This window comes from Bos indicus x Bos taurus, chromosome 27 (genome assembly GCF_003369695.1).
Source record: "Bos indicus x Bos taurus breed Angus x Brahman F1 hybrid chromosome 27, Bos_hybrid_MaternalHap_v2.0, whole genome shotgun sequence".
NCBI classification, from domain to species: domain Eukaryota; kingdom Metazoa; phylum Chordata; class Mammalia; order Artiodactyla; family Bovidae; genus Bos; species Bos indicus x Bos taurus.
The window spans coordinates 7,729,156-7,745,871 of NC_040102.1; the positions used below are offsets into that span (position 1 = coordinate 7,729,156).

Here is a 16,716-nt window from a genome sequence, read left to right on the forward strand (position 1 = left end):
AAAGAGTCAGACACAACTGAGCAACTGAACTGAACTGAAAATAGACTCCTACTCTTTACCATGGTTGGTTAAGCAAAGAATTATATTTTGTTTTGAATAGTCTAATAATAAACTATTAATTTTAAGAATAAAAATATATTAGCTAATACATATATACAAATATTGGATTTATAAATTATATACATAAGGTAATAGAAACGATGGAAATTATATTATATATATATAATATTATCGATTCCAAGTAAGTTTAAAATGTGCGTGTGTGTGTGTGCGCGCACTCAGTTGCTCAGTTGTGTCAGACTCTTGGCAACTGCATGGACTGTAGCCCGCCAGGCTCCTCTGCCCATAGAATTTTCCAGCCAACAATACTGGAGTGGGTTGCCATTTCCTACTCCAGGGGATCTTCCTGACCCAGGGATTGAACCCTCATTTCTTGCATCTCTTGCATTGGCAGGCAGGTTCTTTACCACTGTACCAAATGGGAAGCCAGCTTTAAAGTGCATTATCTTATTAATTCCCATAATGCATTGACTGAACAAAGAGTATTGTGTGAGTTGAATATGCACTTCATATAAAAATGTCCTTTAATGATATCAAATGATAGAAAGCAACTTTTCAGATAATGGAATATGAGAATAGCTAAACTGACATTTACTGTAAACCTCTGAACCAAAGAGAAGTACAAATGTCATGTGGGTTGCTCTCTAGATTCACACCTACATCCAAAGCCTCAATGAAGATGGAAAGGAAGAAATGTAGTTTGTAGACTGACTGAACTTTTGCTTTCTCTTTATATTTATTTGAGAAAAGAAGCAAGACAGGATCTATTCACTGCTTTCTTCCAGGGATATTGGTGTTAAGAGTCACCTGGTGTCAGGAATCACTTGGTGTTAGGAATCACTTGGGATCTTTCACAGGAAATTTGTCACAAAAATCACCAACTACTAACTGATACTGTGTTTTACACAAACGAGCAATGTTAAGAGCAGAAAGACACCCAAAGTGTTCGTGTACAACTCAAATAGTATGTTGATTTTCACCAGAACCACAACTGTCTTTGGGGCAGTGGGTCTTGCCTGCCTATATGGTAAAATCAGTGCACCTGGCAAGCTCATTATTCAGCGCCTGTTAACGGATCTTATACCAGATCACAGGTTCTTTGCTTCCCCACCTGTTCCTAGAATATCATACACTTATGACTGACTCTTACAACTAATGATTAAACCACAGAAACAGAATTTGTGCTTCACGAACTTCGGTTTTAGTAGTATATTCGCATCCTTTGAATAGTACTTTTTACTTCCTTCCAATATAAGGATTCAGACTGTATTAGTGCAAAAAAATTGAACATACTTCAGCACCCAGAAGCTAAAATCTAATAAATTCCATTTACACAGTTTTTTTCCTTCAGAATAGACCTTTCAAAGGAAGGATATGAAGAATTCAAATATTTCCTTATTCCCTTTTTGCAAGTTACTAAGATAGAATGATAAGAGTTGCATATGGATTTTTAACTTTTTAAGGTATTCTTCTTGGTTCACAGACCTGCAGTCTTCTTACCATTTCACAACATGAAGGGACGGGTAGGGACCTCTCTGGGGTCTCTTTAGAAGGGCACTCATTTTACTCATAAGGGTTCCACCCTCTTGACCTGCTCACCTACCAGAGGTCATCTCTTAATACCACCACATTGGGAGTTAGGATTTCAACATATGGAATTGAGAGAAGGTGGTCACAAACATTCCATCTATAGCACAGAGCTACCAGAAAAATCATACGATCACATCCAAAGATACAGAAATATATTTGAAAATAATTCAACACTCGTTCATGTTTAAAAAAAAACTTCTCAATAAAGAAGCAATAGATACTTCTTTGATATCCATATTATACACACAGACATCTCTGTATCATGTGCAACACAGTAGATGTTCAACAAATCATTGCTTCATTTAATTACTGTGCTGCCTGGAACATAAAAATTTAGGGCTTAAACTTAGCTAAAGATCTCTCTTTAGTTTAAAGCTTGTTTGGTTTTCATTACTTGGCCCTACTTCAATTCAGCAGGGGCTTTGTCTTATCAGTCCTGTTCTCTTAGAGCCTGCTGTACTAGGCATTTAGTAAGAATTTTAACTGTATGGCTGTATGAAAATTGAGGGATTACTGAGTAGTACAAAGAAACAAGGGCTCAACAACTGATCAGGTCAAACAGCAATAGGGTCAGAGTATCATTTTCTGGTCTGCAGGTATCTCAGGTGTTCGCACTCTTAGTTTATGGACTCAAAACTTTTTAAGAAGTTAACTTGAGCGGATTACTGGGCTCATTGAATCCTATTTTTTAAACTACACACAAAAAACAAAACAAAACCCAAAACAAAAACCCACCTTAGCTGCTAACGCAGCAAAGGTGACGGCAGTTTATTTAAGCTCAGGGATTGGCAGTCTGAACCCTACGGTCTCTCAGGGCCATTATATATTGATGGCTTGCTAAATTTACGCTATGAATTTATATATTTTATAAAAATGTAAACTATCCTTTGTGTGGCATAGCAGTTCCACAGCGATCACCTTCTTTGATCCTGAGAGCCCAGTGAGGTCATCCTTTCAGTTATCCGATAATTTTGTGCCCCACGCCCTCCCCAAAAGCTGATGTTCTAACTTTTATCAGGCTTGACAAAGGGGAAAACCGGGCGCTTTGTAAAGTGCTGCTTTCAAACGCGACCCGTCAGGACACGCACCAAACGATCTTGCCCTGCTGCTGGTTTTAAACGCAAAATAACGGAACCTAAGCACCTAGGAAGCCACAGTTCCACCCAAGCTGACTAAGAGGCGGAGAAAGGTTGATGGACATGGAGACCCGGGCCGGGCTAGGGACGTAACACCAAGTGGGCGGAGCTTCCTCGGGCGAAGCTCCGCCCCTCCACGTCGCTGATTGGAGGACGGTACAGGGGGCGGCCCCGCGCGCGGTCAGTCTCTCAGGCTCTGCGCGCGCCCCGCCCGCCGGTGGGTGTGTCCGGGCAGCGGGGGCGCGCGCGCTCCATCGCGTCCGGGACCGGAAAGGAGGCGGGGCCGCGGCAGCGCGCGTCCCCGGAACGCGCGGCGCAGGCGGCGCGGATAGTCGGGAGCCGGTCCGCTGCCGGAACGGGGTCCCGGCTGTGCCTGTGCCGCGGTGCGCTCTCGGGGCGTCGGCCGAGATGAACACGGTGCTGTCGCGGGCGAACTCGCTGTTCGCCTTCTCGCTGAGCGTGATGGCGGCGCTCACGTTCGGCTGCTTCATCACCACAGCCTTCAAAGACAGGAGCGTCCCGGTGCGGCTGCACGTCTCGCGGATCATGCTGTGAGTGCGGCCGACGCCGGGGGGCGGGGATGGGCGGGCTGGGTGTCGGGGGCTCGGCCGGGCTGCGGGGCCCCCTCACGAGCAGCCGGCGCCCACAAGCGGGCGGGTCGGCCCCCGGCGCCACCCTGCGCCGCGCCTTCGCGGGCTCGCTCTTCAGTTTTCTTGTGGAGCGTTGCTCGGGTCGGCGTCCGCCCTTCCTTCCGGTTCCTCACTTCCGCGCCCGCGCGCGGCCAATGAGGGAGCCCCACGACAGCGCTGCGCGCTCCCCACCCCCCGGCCTCGTACCCCTAACCCGCCAGGTGTCCGCGCCGCTCGACCCTCGACCCTTCACCTCCCCGGGGTCTGCTTGCTCCTACAGCCGTCGAAGGTGCCTGCCGACTGGGCCGGAGGGGTGAGGGTGCCTGGGTAGGACGCGACACCCCGGCGCTGCGCGACGGCGTGCTTTGAATTTAAAAATTTTTGAAGGGCCATGCGGCTTGAATACAGTCTGCAAACATGCTCCCAAGTAGAGTTTTAAAATGACATGGTCCTTCCGCTTTTTTTTTTAATGCTAAGATTTATTCTCCGGGACTTTCTTCTTCGATTCGTAGCACTTTTTTTTTTTTTTAAACTCCCTGGTTCTTCTGTCGTTCTTCTCTGTGCCATCTTTCAACAAGTGCTCTCTCGTCTTCAACCTTCGTTTTATTTCTTAAGTCGGAAATGCGGACCAGCTGGTCATCTGATAGCTATCCCCCCACTATTTTTTTTTTTTTTTCCTGCCTATGTTGATGTTTTTTAGCAACTGCTTTTTTTACATGAAGACAGACCCTGGCTGGAACTCCCGAGTCTGTCTGCTCTGGGAGAGTTTAGAAAAGCGTGGCTCATGGTAAATCCTGAACTGTTAGCTCCTGGGTATCTGGAGCTAGCTTCTTACCTTCCTTGGTCTTCATTTGCTTTTTTCTGAAGTGGAAGTAACACCCAACCCATAGGCATGTTTGAGCATTGAGATGATTGTCAAAAATACATAGGACCTGACAGAGACACATAGTAAGCGCTCAATAAATAGCAATTGTTCATTTTGTTTTGGTTTCCTTATAGTCGTATGTAATTTCTTCTTCCCCTTCTTCCAGATCACTTGACATAAAATATTTCACATTCTTTGAGCACTTTTTATCTCCCTCTGGGTTTTGTTAGGGATTCTTTTAAGTTAAATGGAAATAGCTGAAGATCTGCTTTAATAGTGAATTAGAATGTTGATACACAAGTTTCTCTGGTTTTTACTTGTTTGTGGGGTACAGCTAGACCGTCTTTCACTTATGTAAGGAATTTTGTGAATTTTGTATGCTGTTAAGTTTGAAGGATGGTGAAACTTACTGTTTTTTGCTTCTAGAAAAAATGTAGAAGACTTCACTGGACCTAGAGAAAGAAGTGATTTGGGATTCATTACATTTGATATAACTGCTGATATCCTTTTGAAAAAATATTCTTCATTGCTTGTATAATCATATTGTTCAGTGACTGGGGGGGCAATAAATGTTTATCCACCGTTATCAGTCAAACCTTGGAAATTTCTCTGCTTGTGTTTTCATCAGTATAATCGTGTTAATGTCCCCTCATTCACACCTTGAGAAAACTTATTTATAGATTCATGAGTTAAATCTAGGGCTTCTCTGGTGGGTCAGATGGTAAAGTGCCTGTCTACAATGCAGGAGATCTGGGTTCGATCCCTGGGTTGGGAAGATCTCCTGGAGGAGGAAATGGCAACGCACTCCAGCTACAATAGTTTGAGTCTGGATTTCAGAAAGAAAATAAAGTTAGATCATTTAGCTTAAAGGAGGAAGGATGTTAGCAGTACTCAGCCTACCTAGATGCAGTGTTTCATGTACACTCCCAAAGAATATGTCAGTATTTTGTGATAGCAGAGAGAAGCATATGTTAAAAAAAGCGAATTGCATGTCCTGTGGTTCAGAAGGTCATTATCAGATGATTATTATTAAAAGTGCTAGCATTCTGCCTTATAGTTCTTTTATAAGTACTTATATAGTAAGAGAAATCTTAACAATGAAAGCAATTACTTAAAATGGAGGTTTATTTTGAATTTCCACCTTTTGACTCCTTTTTGGCCAGTTTAATCTTCTTTTAGGGGCTTAGATTACTATTTTAGCAATATTCTTCCCAGCCACTTCTAGGATCTCACCTGCCTTTTTAGGACCCCAGGATTAAAATTGAATATGGAGATTGAATTGTCTGTACTTGTGTAAAGCAGCTGTCTGAACAGTGGAAGCAGATTGTGTACCTGGGAAGTTTACCTGACATGCCCCTTTACTACCCTGGAATTACTTTTAATTTCTTTTTTTTTTTTTTTAATAAATTATGGGGTTTAGAAGTAGACTAGTAATTAATTCTTTAGGCACTTTTTTTTTTTTTAAGGAAATAGAATACTCCATCAGAAAAGTCCTGTGGCAGACTTCTGCTATTAAGTCTTCATGTCTTTTTTTTTTTTTTTTTTTTTTAAGCTAGTAAGGGAGTTTGGATCTAGTGTAAAAGTAGGAATTTTGTGTATTGGGCAATTACAGTGAAACTTCCTGATATTTGAGCTATTATATTTATATATTCCCAGCTTCATCATTTGTAGTTTAGATTCTCTTTAACCTGGCTGCTAAAAGTTGAAATTGCACCTTTCCATATAAAGAGACATCCAAGACTTCAATTCTAAAATAGTGATTCTTAGTGGACACACATATCCAAGAGAGGAATGTCATGAGCATGAACCTCTTAGCATGTAAATGGATATAATGAAATGACTGACTTAATGTATGATGCTGAATGAAATCCAGACATTAACTCAGCTCGTTTCTTAGTGCCACTGTGCTTAGTCGCTCAGTTGTGTGCTACTCTTTGTGACCCCATGGACTGTAGCCCAGCAGGCTTCTCTGTCCCTGGGGTTCTCCAGGCAGGTGGGCTGCCATCCCTGCTCCAGGAGACCTTCCCAACCCGGGTCTCAGTGCTGCTAGTGTTGTAATTAATCCTGGTGAGTTTTTTCACTCTGGTAAACCAAATTGGTGTTCATACTCTTACTTTATAAGGCACATCATGGGTTGAGACATTTTGATCTCTACTGGCATGTGTCCATAAACAACATGTACAGTTTACTGTACTTGGTTTAGTTCAGTTCAACTTGTACAGTTTACTTGGTTTAGTTACTTGAGCCTGTTCTTTTTTGCATAACATGAGGTTGCCTTGCGATCATTGGTGATACTCAGAACTCCATTGGCATCATGTATGTTTAATATACTAGGTCCTCTTTCTTTTAGACTTAGTGGGTTGATTTTCCAGAAAACTAAATTTTTATTTCTTGGCTAATTTCTTATTAATTGAAATATCTCAGGTAGTAATGCTTAAAGGAGCAGGGAAGGATGCTCTTAATCTCACTGATATTTTTTGACTTTGGAATGAGCTGGATTTTACACTGTATTATCTTTTATATGTTTTTATTAGTGGACCAGTATGTTTCTGGGCCACCTCTTTTTTATCTTAATTTTAGTATCAATATTGCTATGAATGATCAATTTAAGAATAACTAAAATCTTTTTAAAGTTGTATGCTGCTTTGTGATTTATATATTCCTTAATTTATTTACATCTAGAAAATATATTTGATTGGAATGTTAAGCAGTTGTTTCTTTATTTATCAGCTGAATATTCAACAAAAAATAATGTAAGTACATGTGTGGAAGTATTTTTGTAGCTATTTAAAGCCTCATTCTCTAGGAAAGAATATAAATTTTATATATTTGAAATATCTGAGTAATTTAGTAAAAATCACAAGCCCATGGAGATGGTGACTCTACTAACAAAACTATCTCTTTTGTAGCTTCTGTCTTTTTTACAGATGTGTTTTTTCTCCATTTCATGTCCTTAATTTCCCAAACTTGTTTGTGATCTGTCAAAGCAGTGACTTGAAAGGATTGTCTGACTCCTAGGGTTTTACCATAACGAAATTTCTGTTTCTCCTAGGATCTTGCTCTGAAGAGCACATAAGTCTAAAACCTTGCATTGAGTTTCAAGGGCTTTAAATAATAGGGTTGTCTTAGCAAAAGAGGTGATTTTCCTTAGGGAAGAGTCTTGTCCAGGAGAGGTTGGACTCCTGTGTCTATCCACTTGTATCATTTTGTCTGATTTAAGATTTTAACAGTTCCCTCAAAGTGAGATTCATCATATAAATAAGACTTTATTTACCAATACATCTGAAGTGACCGAGATGCTAATTTCTATTGAATTATCTAATTAATTTTTATTTTAATGCAGGCTCTGAACCAGGTTGTCCTTTGGGACAAGATTGTTCTGAGAGGTGATAATCCGAAGCTGCTGTTAAAAGATATGAAAACAAAGTATTTTTTCTTTGATGACGGAAATGGTCTCAAGTGAGCAACCCTTTGTCATTTTTTACATGCGATGCTATGTGAAGGGGAGAGAAAGACATGATGTGTTTTTAAAGAAAAATGTTACAGGCTAAAAAGAAAAGTTGATAGAGAAGAAAAGTATTTACTTAGCTCTGAACTGGAAGATTGAGCAGAAACAGTGCTGTGCAAGCCGGAGCCTAAGCGCTCGGCTCTCTTGCCCTCTGGGAACTGAATAGTCAGACTGGGAGGGCCTGGGGCTTCTGCTCTCAGCAGTGCAGTGTCCTGGGCTGCTGATCCTGAGGTGGGACTGTTATCCCCAAAGGGCTCCTGTAGGGCTGTCAGAGGAACTGCCAGGGAACCTGAATGAGGAAGCAGCCTGTTGGTCCAGGATTTGATACTGAGGTTCCTGGTTTTGGTTCACTTAACCTCTCTGAACCTCAGCTTCTTTTTGTACAAAATGAAAGAATGATCTTTTGGGTCCGCTTTGGCTCAAGTCTCTGTGGGTCAGCTTTGGAAAGAATTTTAAGGAAGAGCTATTTTAACCAAACCTATTTTTGCAGATAAAAATTTTCCAGCATTGAGAGATTTTGATCAATTCAGGTTTGCCCATGTGGATAATGATAGAATTAAGTTTCAAATCATTTCACCCTGGTTTCTAGCTCAAATGTGTTTGTGTTTCCTGCGTTTTACATATTTAAGCGTTTTGGTTGATGGCTTGCCTGTGACTCTTAAGTAACTTCAGGTGGGTCATTACGGGAAGCCTACAGTGAGAATGCTGGGGTTTTCCAGCATTGTCTGAGATTTCAAAAGACTTGAGAAAATGTGTTTGTAGATTAGAATTCCACTTAAGAGCTGGTTAAAACATAAAGTATCTGATACACAGTGCTTGAATTAAAACATTTTTATTGAACTACAAATGTTTCTGCTGACGTCTGTTTATGATGTCTCGTTACAGGGGAAATAGGAATGTCACTTTAACCCTGTCCTGGAATGTCGTACCAAATGCTGGAATTCTACCTCTTGTGACAGGATCAGGACACGTATCTGTCCCATTTCCAGATACATATGAAATAACGAAGAGTTATTAAATTATTCTGAATTTGAAACAACATATTTTTATACCTAATGAATTGTATCTCGTTTCTCTCTTCCTTGCATCTTCATTTGTTTTGCGTTAACTTTTTTTTTGGTATAAGAATGAACATCAGAAGGCATATTTGAAGGGAAAGACTAATGTACTACCTAATTTTCCAAATAAAAACAAACAAAGGCCACCAGAGTGGAGTATTATAAGAGTGAGACAGCCACATCAGAAGCTTCTGTGAAATACCTGTATTTGAAGTCTTTGTTGTATGTCCATCATTCTGGATGGAATATGAGTGCTCCTGAAGGACAGTCAGTACTTTGAGGTGCCTGTGGAGTCAGGAGAACTCTATTTAAGCCTTGCGTTCATGCAGGCTCACATTGGATGTGATTTGGAAGCAGATATCTTCTTTCATCTCTTTTAGAGTATATTTCAATACTGGAAAAATTAATACTAGTGAGAAGCCTGGTTTACAAAACAGCCAAACATGATGGAATTTTATTCCATTTGTCTTAGGAATGCCCAAATGCTTGTTTTTCTGACAGGTGACTAGCAGCTTTCTCCACTAAAGACTAAATACCTCTTTATATGCAGTAAATCATTCTCAAATCATTTTAAAGTCACTTAAGTCTGTGTCTTTCAGTGCTTTCTCTAAAAAAAGCTCCTTGGTATTATATCTTTGTGTGATTTTTTTTTTTTTTTTTTTTAACATTGCCATAGAAAGTTGAAAATGTTTGCATGGTTTACTCTCTGAGTTTGTTCTCCTGAGCATGCTTAGTGCCACCGAGTGGTAATTATTTAAATTTTTTTCTAGGTCCACATTTTAATAATTATTGGGGTAATAATAATCAATATTGTTGGTGTGCTTTTCTATTTACAAGCACTCACGTATATTTGACTGTATGTGATTCTCAATAATATAATGAGGTAGGTAGTGCAAATGTTAGCTCTTTGAAGATAAAGAAACTGACCCAGAAGTTTATTGGATTGCTTCCAGGTTATTACATAGCCAGCAAGGAAGGGCACTGACCCTTGAACTCAGATCTCTTTCTCTGAGCATGTCCGTCCTTCTATACCTCAGATGACAGACTAGTCAAAATTCACTTCTGTAATTTTTAATACAGTTTTTGTTACCCTGGACGCCCTTTCTATTAGAAGAGTTCCTTTTCTAAATGAAAGTGACTGATTTTCAAGTTGCCAACAATTTATATAGTAATATGTCACTCATTCTCTGCATAAATTAATTCTCACATTAAAAGTAAAAGAATCCAAACGTAAGTAAAAATAATTTAGAGATTGATTATATAATCATATTTAATCATGTTTTTTTCTACAGTGGACAAATAAATATCCTCAAAGGAAGCAACTGCAGATCAATCATCCCTAAAAGCTAGACCAAACACTGCAGGAACAGTGTCAGCAGTAACCAAAAAGGGCTAATGTTTTCTAAGCATCGTTTACACCAGTGGCTGATGTTTGTCATGAGAAACACATCTCCATTTACTTACATTGCCTGGAACAGCTTGGCTTGTAAGGGCATGTGTTCTGTGGAGGCCAGAGGTACAGTGTCATGAATACTAGACTGGGTTTGGCTCGCAGCTTTTTCATTAAACTTTTCAGGGTCTCCGTTTCTTTATCTGTAAAATGACAAGAGTTGGACTAGTTAACTTAAATAGTGATTTTTTTATACCATACACATCAGTAAAATTCGTTGTATTTCTTTGGCCGATTGAACAGAAAAGCACCTTAGTAATGAGAGGGCAGATGTAATAAGGTGACTGAGATGAATTAACATATAATTCATATTGATCTGACTTTATTTCTGTTAGATTTTGCACCCAGAAGATTTAACTTTTTGTATAGTTTTTGTACAAATACTAGACACAAACTTAACATCTGTCGGCATCAAAGCTTGAAAGGGTGTGTGCTCCTTGAGGAGGGTGCTCTCAATGGGCCTGCAGCCCAGGGCAGACCCAGGGCCAGCTGAGACATTCAGAGGCCTCTGGACGCCTGGATCCGTGTTTGCTGCACTTGAATGTGGAAATTTACTCCAGCTACTATTCAGTCCAGGCTCACCCCCTTTTTGGAGTTAGGTGAGGAAGGGGAGTAGAAAGGCCCACTAGCACAATAAGAGTTTTTGCTTTCATTTGAAAGAGAAACTGCTCAGGACAAGGATGATCCAACACAGGAATACAAAACCTTCCTCTCAGGAACTCATTTTTGGGTTTGCACATCTTTGTAAGTCCACTGTAACTGCATGAAAAGTTGGACCTGTATTCAGTTGATAACATTGTCTACCTTAGCATCAGTGTTTTCAAAAGTCTTGCATTTCCACAAGACTGAAGGCTTCACACTTTGGATTAGAAAGTCCTGGGATCATCCTGGGGAAGAATTGTGAGACTCTGCTCTAGTGTGCTCCCATGTTCCTTTTCTCCTGCGGTTTAACCTGGACCAGCACATATATCTGTTTTCCATGCCCCACAATTGATTACATTGGGTTTCTTTGTGCCTAAAGGAAGATAACCAGAGACCAGAAATCCTTTATGGTGTAACAGGAAAAGGGGTTAATTTGAGTTTCTTTTTTCTTTTTTTTGAGTTTCTGTCTTTGTAATTACCTTACAGCTCTTTGGTGGGTCCGGCCAGCCTAGTGATAGCACTGAGAGAGGCTTTAAGGCTATAAGAACCATCTCAACCTTAAAGCTTCGGATCTTTGGGCTACAGGTTAATGGGACTGCTTTATAATACTTTGAATTGACATGAAATGAGTTTATGGGGGGGAAACCATAAGCTGTGAATTTTGATAGTCAACATCTGTCCATTTCAGAAGCCTCCCTTGCTTTTAGCAGACAGCCTATGTACCTTTTATGTGACTGCCCGTGGTTTAAAACAATCTGTTTCAAAAAACTGTTGCATGTTTTGATGCAATTTGGGAAACTGTTTACTTTAAATTCATAAGAAAAACATTCATGTCGATACTGAAGAAACGTTTGAGGCTTTTCTTAATTGCAATAAACAACGTTTTTCTAATGAAAATGAATTTTGTTTACAAGCAAAAGGTATGCATTTAAAAGATTTTCCGATTGATGCTTTTTTTTAATGTGAAGCTGCTGAACTAAAAATGGATGAAACCAAGTCTAGTAAACTTGAGTTTTTTTCTTTTTTCCTTTTCTCTGTCTTTTTCTGGGGCAGGTGTTGGGGAGGTTAGTCACACCTAGCAGATCTCCAGAGACTGCTCCTACCCTAGACTGTAAGCTCTTTGAGGGCAGTCTTGTGGGTTTATCTTTGTATTTTCCCCAAGGCCTGGCACAGTGTTTTGCACAAAATAGGCGCCCAATAAATACTAATGATGAACCAAGTCACTGTCTCTGTAATGTGGCCAGACCATGGGGACTATTTTGCAGGTAAGTGTGCTCCTTCGTAAAACTGCTGTTGTCACTCTTGAGCTCCCGGTGACTTTAGATCTGACTCTTCCTTCCTTTCGTACCTTGGACATTGCCCAGGTCAGGCAAGCACTGCGCTCCTGTTGCCAAGACCTGAGTTCCCCCAGTGCCAGACTTCTGATAAGAGCAATGGGACATGAACCGAGAAGACAGATAAAATAACAGTTGACAGTTACTACACAGACCTGACTTTAAATACTCTAAAGATGCTGGTTGAGCTCATGAAGAAACAAACGGGTCAGATTAGACAGGTGACTGCATTTGATGGCGCGGTATGTCCCCCTCCGTCACACTCGTGGCTTCTGGGCCCACCCTGCGAGCCCACTGAGCTGTGGGAGTCCTGTCATTTCCAATTCTCTGTTCCCCAGTGAACTCAAGACAACCGCAATGATAGAAATACTCCCTCAAGAGAAAATCAGATTCAGAGGCGAAGTTAGTTTTCTTTTTTTTTTTTTAAACCAAAGTATTTTTCTGGGACAATAGAAGAGGTCAGCTGGGAGTTCTCAGCCCTGCCTTTACGATTTATCCAGGTACAGAGTCAAGAAGTAAAACACTAGTTATTATTAATGCCAAGAAAAACGTCCCCTGGAGGAGGAAATGGCAACCCACTCCATTTTCGTGGCTGAAGAATCCCATGGACAGGAGTCTGGTGGGTCATCGTACATGGGGTCACAGAGATGGACACAACTGAGTAATGCTCCAGGGTTAAACGTGAGTTTCATTATCTGGTTGGGTCAGATGTCCAGGAGGCCAGAGAGACCCATTCTTAAAATTCAAGTCCTGTTGACCAGTTCCCTTCCAGGAAGACCTGTTTGGTGAGAAAAGATCTCCATAGCAACCTGTGACAGGCCATGGGTCTCGTTCAGTTCAGTCACTCAGTTGTGTCCGACTCTGCAACCCCATGGTTTGCAGCACGCCAGGCCTTCCTGTCCATCACTAATTCCCAGAGTTTACACAAACTCCTGTCCATTGCATCAGTGATGCCATCCAGCCATCTCATCCTCTGTCGTCCTCTTCTCCTCCTGCCCTGAATCTTTCTGAACATCAGGGTCTTTTCAAGTGAGCCAGCTCTTCACATCAGGTGGCCAAAGTATTGGGGAGTTTCAGCTTCAACATCAATCCTTCCAATAAATGTTCAGGACTGATCTCCTTTAGGATGGACTGGTTGGATCTCCTTGCTGTCCGAGGGACTCTCAAGTCTCCAACACCACAGTTCAAAAGCATCAATTCTTCAGCGCTCAGCTTTATGGTTCAATTCTCATATCCATACACGACTATTGGGAAAACCGTAGCTTTGTCAGGACAGACCTTTGTTGGCAAAGTTATGTCTCTGTTTATCAATATGCTGTCTAGGTTGGTCATAACTTTCCTTCCAAGGAGTAAGCGTCTTTTCATTTCATGGCTGCAGTCACCATCTGCAGTGATTTTGGAGCCCCCCAAAATAAAGTCAGCTACTGTTTCCACTGTTTCCCCATCTATTTGCCATGAAGTGATGGGACCAGATGCCATGATCTTAGTTTTCTGAATGATGAGCTTAAAGCTAACTTTTTCACTCTCACTTTCATCAAGAGGCTCTAGTTCTTCACTTTCTGCCATATGGGTGGTGTCATCTGCATATCTGAGCATACCTGAATATCTGAGGTTATTGATGTTTCTCCTAGCAGTCTTGATTCCAGCTTGTGCTTCCTCCAGCCCAGTGTTTCTCATGGTGTACTCTGCATAGAAGTTAAATAAGCAGGGTGACAATATACAGCCTCGATGGACTCCTTTTCCTATTTGGAACCAGTCTTGTTCCATGTCCAGTTCTAACTTGCTTCCTGACCTGCATAGAGGTTTCTCAAGAGGCAGGTCAGGTGGTCTGTCTTTCATGTCTTTCAGAATTTTCCACAGTTTATTGTGATCCACACAGTCAAAGGCTTTGGCATAGTCAATAAAGCAGAAATAGATGTTTTTCTGGAACTCTTGCTTTTTTGATGATCCAGTGGGTTCCTCTGCCTTTTCTAAAACCAGCTTGAACATCTGGAAATTCATGGTTCATGTATTGCTGAAGCCTGGTTTGGAGAATTTTGAGCATTACTAGCGTGTGAGATGAGTGCAATTGTGCAGTAGTTTGAGCATTCTTTGGCATTGCCTTTCTTTGGGACTGGAATGAAAACTGACCTTTTCCAGTCCTGTGGCCACTGCTGAGTTTCCCAAATTTGCTAACATATTGAGTGCAGTACTTTCACAACATCATCTTTTAGGATTTGGAATAGCTCAACTGGGATTCATCACTTCCACTAGCTTTGTTCGTAGTGATGCTTCCCAAGGCCCACTTGACTTCATATTCCAGGATGTCTGGCTCTAGGTGAGTGATCATACCATCGTGATTATCTGGGTCATGAAGATCTTTTTTGTACAGTTCTGTGTATTCTTGCCACTTCTTCTTAATATCTTCTGCTTCTGTTAGGTCCATACCATTTCTGTGCTTTATTTAGTCCATCTTTGCATGAAATGTTCCCTTGGTATCTCTAATTTTCTTGAAGAGATCTCTAGTCTTTCCCATTCTATTGTTTTCCTTTATTTCTTTGCATTGATCACCGAGGAAGGCTTTCTTATCTCTCCTTGCTATTCTTTGGAACTCTGCATTCAAATGGGTATATCTTTTCTTTTCTCCTTTGCTTTTCGCTTTTCTTTTCACAGCTATTTGTAAGGCCTCCCCAGACAGCCATTTTGCTTTTTGGCATTTCTTTTCCATGGGGATGGTCTTGATCCCTGTCTCCTCTACGATATCACGAACCTCTGTCCATTGTTCATCAGGCACTCTATCAGATCTAGTCCCTTAAATCTATTTCTCACTTCCACTGTATAATCATAAGGGAATTTATTTAGGTCTTACCTGAATGGTTTAGTTGTTTTTCCTACTTTCTTCAACTTAAGTCTGAATTTGGCAATAAAGAGTTGATGATCTGAGCCACAGTCTGCTCCCGGTCTTGTTTTTGCTGACTGTATAGAGCTTCTCCATCTTTGGCTGCAAAGAATATAATCAATTTGATTTCAGTGTTGACCATCTGGTGATGTCCATGTGTAGAGTCTTCTCTTACGTTGTTGGAAGAAGGTGTTTGCTATGACCCTCGCCTTGGCAAAACTTTATTAGCCTTTGCCCTGCTTCATTCTGTAATGAATTCATTCTCTATCAGTACCTTCCTGTCACACACACGTAAAATTGCAGTTGAAATTTCACAAAGTAATACCTTGGATGATGAAGATAGGCTGGCTCCAAAGTCCAATACAATGTCCACCACCAGGACAGATGCTAGTTACTACTCACTTACTATGTGTTACTATCCTAACTGTGTGACGCTCGCCTCACATTTTCTGGTGAACTACAGGAAAGGAGTCAGGTACCCCTGGCTAGAAATCACATAAAATAAAATGCTTAATAGAAGAAAGACACCTAGGCCCAACAAGCTTTATGATGAATAGGGGAAAGAAGAAAATATATATCCAGTGCATAACTGTTTTACTTATTTAGTGAGATGGCACAGGAGAATTTTTTTTTCTATATATTCATATGTGTATTTTTATGTAGAGTTTAATACAATCCAGTCATGAAAATTTCTATATATACATTCATATTCTACATTATGTATTTTAAGTTCAGTGGAACCTATAAAATTACTAAAAGAACTGAAAGTGAATGTCACTCTGTCGTGTCAGACTCTTTGCGACCCCATGGACTATAGTCCAAAATACTGGAGTGTGTAGCTGTTTCCTTATCCAAGGGATCTTCCCAACCCAGGGATCAAACCTGGGTCTCCCGCATTGCAGGTGGATTCTTTACTAGCTGAGCCATCAGGGAAGCCCAAGAATACTGGAGTGGGTGGCCTATCCCTTCTCCAGCGGATCTTCCTGACCCAGAAATCGAACCAGGGTGTCTTTCATTGCAGGCAGATTCTTTACCAGCTGAACTACCCGGGAAGCCCTAATATAAATAAATCACTAGAGAGGGAAGCAATTTTCATCAATACAGTTTTCCTAGTTTCTTGATTTTAAATTTTATTTTTTTTATAGTAAGAAGCTTTTGTGTCCAACTATTTTACCCTCCTGAAGTGGAAGTTCTTCCCCCTGGCCAGATGTGTTCTTAGGAAAAGCTGTAGAAAACGGATCCACCGTAGCGCTGTTTTTCTCAAATGTGCCTCTTTTGCGGATTAGTGGAGCTTTGGTGCCCCCTGGTAGCAGAACTGAGAAAAACAAGTAACAGGTCTCCCGCAGTTCGTGCGTTGCTGTCTGTGGACCTCTGCCCTCCAGAAAATTCTGAATTTTGGGTTTGATTACTGCTCACATTTAGGTTTTAACTCACTGGTCTTTTCCTCCTTCCCTTGGAGCTTTCATATATGTTCCTAAGAGCTAGGCACGGTGACACTGTGTGTGTTCACTTCATCTGGGGGCTGGTTGAATGGCTGCAGGAGTGTTTTAGAGTCTCATGTGTGGA

General features: G+C 41.0%; 1 protein-coding gene across 1 annotated transcript; it reads left to right on the plus strand.

Annotated features, from left to right (window-relative positions):
• Positions 1–3,044: 3,044 nt before the first annotated feature.
• SPCS3 (signal peptidase complex subunit 3) lies at positions 3,045–12,157 on the plus strand. The gene is made up of 5 exons (XM_027529783.1): positions 3,045–3,337; positions 4,707–4,780; positions 6,957–7,033; positions 7,624–7,739; positions 8,674–12,157. Exons 1-5 carry the CDS (start codon positions 3,195–3,197, stop codon positions 8,804–8,806), a joined length of 543 nt encoding a protein of 180 aa, XP_027385584.1. The 5' UTR covers positions 3,045–3,194; the 3' UTR covers positions 8,807–12,157.
• Positions 12,158–16,716: the final 4,559 nt, after the last annotated feature.